We start from the raw sequence: 2,500 nt of genomic DNA, 5'->3' as shown, positions 1-2,500 counted from the left end.
TAATGGTACAATGTCAAGCTTACACTGATTGCATAATTCATTTCTGCGGTATGTTAACTAGTTTGTGTGTTATTATGCCATTGTAAAAGATATTAATTCTGGTTGAAAGTGTCTCTCCTTTCACGATTATACATGTTGTCTATTTTATTTCAAGAAATTTTACATTTTCATCAATTTTACATGATTTTTTAAATCATTTTTATTAACCCATTGTGGATGAGTGTCATGACACACATGATGATGGTCGTCATGATGGACATGACATTTGGCAATCTTGGATCACTGTGCTATTTAATTGTACTATGAGTAAGGAGTGAGTGACGATGACAATTGCAGACATAATTACCATAATTACCATAATTACCATAATATTAAGCAAACCTAACATCTCGTTGATGGAAAGGGTAAGTTGGTAGGGCATCAGAAATTTTAATTTTTTATTTCTTTAGTTTTCTTATTATTTATGTTAAGTGTTTATATATGTCTCAAATGAAACTTTTTTATTGGCTGTGTTCCATTCAAATCTACTCAAAACTTTCTGTGTTCTGTAATGAATGGTTTTACAATTAATTCCTACCCATTACTGACACAATGCTTGTACTCCAGACAATTGACCTTTACCGTGTATATTCTGGCAAGCTAGAGCTTGGAATGGTTCTTGACAATAAATCACCGGGGAGGTATATAAAGAGTGTAAATAGTTGAATTTCAATGGCTGTTGCAGCCACGCTGACCAGTGTTAGGCCAGTGACACATGCATGGAAGTTTTTTAAATGCTTATATTTTTGCCTAATATTATTGCAATACAATTTGAAGAAAACTTTCTCAAAATGTTTTGTTTTTACATTGTTAAGTGATTTTTATAATTACCAAGATATACCAAAGTAATTGTTAATAGAAGTAATAATCTATTACAATTTTATTTATCTTTATTGATAAATCATATTGTATGTCTGTACTTGAGAAGGCAGGATGAGAACTGAACAAGAAAATCTACTAAACCTTTTTTTCACACAGAGGATTCTCATTAGGTTGTTAACTATTACACTTTTGTAGGTATGACAATGATTTTTACTTTAGAGATTAGTGAAAAATGAAGGAGAAAAATGCAGCTGATAGGAAATTACTTTTCAGATAAAGTTCACCTTGTAGTAGTTATAGTATGGAGATGCTGGTGAGACAGAACGGACTACAGAGGTGCATGTTCACAGCTGTTATTATGTAATGTCAAATAAGATTTTAAAATTACCAATCACTATTTGACCTATTATTTTGGCAATTCATTATTGTGCAATATGGCAAGATATCATTTTTCAGATCAAAGTTAAATGGTGTGGGCTTGTGCTGTTTTCTATTACTTATCTTGTATTTACTTCTGAATTAAACAGCTTACTCCATGTATGTTATACTTCAGTCCCTCATGTGTTAAATGCTTTTGGGATCTGGGAGTTGTGATTTGATATAACTTGTGATGCCTTGATGTTGCCTATACAGGAGTAAGTTGTTTGTGAAAGATTTGCAGATATATGTGAATAATCAAGCTGTCTTTTAGAGTGAATGGGTCAGGGGGTGTGAGTGCACCCCAAGCCATTTTAACCCATTCACGCCTGGGCTGTTCCGGCTTGGAATGGTCACAATGCCAAGGTTTTCAAACGCATAGGCCTAATGTCTCAGGATTCTCGGGCGCACTAGCTGCGAGCCTGGGCTGTCTGCTTGTTCACCCTGAGCACTGTCCATGACCAAATATCTCGTTGCCGGTGTCTGGCGCAAAAGCCATGAAACATCATCCGGCGTGAATGGGTTAAAAAGGTATATTCTGCTATGGTATTTTTATGTAACACTCTTTCAAGCCATGGACTAACATGCATTTTATTTTTATGTAACAGTTTGCTGTAAGTCAGCAGATGGGAGGACACGACAGTATAGAGAAAAGAGACTGGTTCCCTACAGTTGTTGAAGACTTTTTCTATAAAAATGGTAAGATGATTTAGGAATGATCTTTATTTATAGTATCTCTGTTTTTGCATGTCATTTCAATAAGTAAGCATTGCATTGATTAATGTTATATTTCCCCACCAGGAAAGTAATACTTTAAAAAGGCCTTTATAAATTTGTTGTGTGAGAGTTAGCCAAAAATGACATTTTTTACTTTACCCATAATACCGTACACCCCTAAGTACCCATTTGTAATACACTGACTCCATAATTTGGTGTAATTTGAAATCTGGCAGAGCCCTGCTACCTGTCACACCCACTGATCTGGGTTTGCTTAAATTTATTTAAATAATGTATATGAATTACTTAAAAAAAGTGATAGACTTTCAAGGATATTAAACAGGAATCAACTCAGAGAACAGACTCATTTTATAATTGGATACTATATCATGGATCATTTAAATAGTACTAGAGACAGTGGGATACAACAAACCATGTTGTCTAACATTCATTGATTACATAGGAAAAGGAGAAAGACTTTTTATTTGGTAAAAAAGATCATGGT

The 2,500-nt window shown here is 34.0% G+C and overlaps 1 protein-coding gene across 2 annotated transcripts in view; it reads left to right on the top strand.

The window, feature by feature from the left end:
- Positions 1-2,500, top strand: part of LOC122249279 (pre-rRNA-processing protein TSR2 homolog) — an 11,103-nt gene that overhangs the window by 2,611 nt on the left and 5,992 nt on the right. For both annotated transcript variants that reach the window (XM_043009999.2, XM_043010000.2), the window contains one exon: positions 1,887-1,977. In XM_043009999.2, coding sequence (XP_042865933.1) covers positions 1,887-1,977 — 91 coding nt within the window. The remainder of the gene's footprint in view (positions 1-1,886; positions 1,978-2,500) is intronic.

The sequence above is a fragment of the Penaeus japonicus genome, unplaced genomic scaffold (assembly GCF_977035675.1).
Source record: "Penaeus japonicus unplaced genomic scaffold, GWHDUDI00000001_assembly GWHDUDI00000020, whole genome shotgun sequence".
NCBI lineage: Eukaryota > Metazoa > Arthropoda > Malacostraca > Decapoda > Penaeidae > Penaeus > Penaeus japonicus.
The sequence above is the reverse complement of the archived record's forward strand: the minus strand, read 5'-3'. Positions and strand labels throughout refer to the sequence as shown.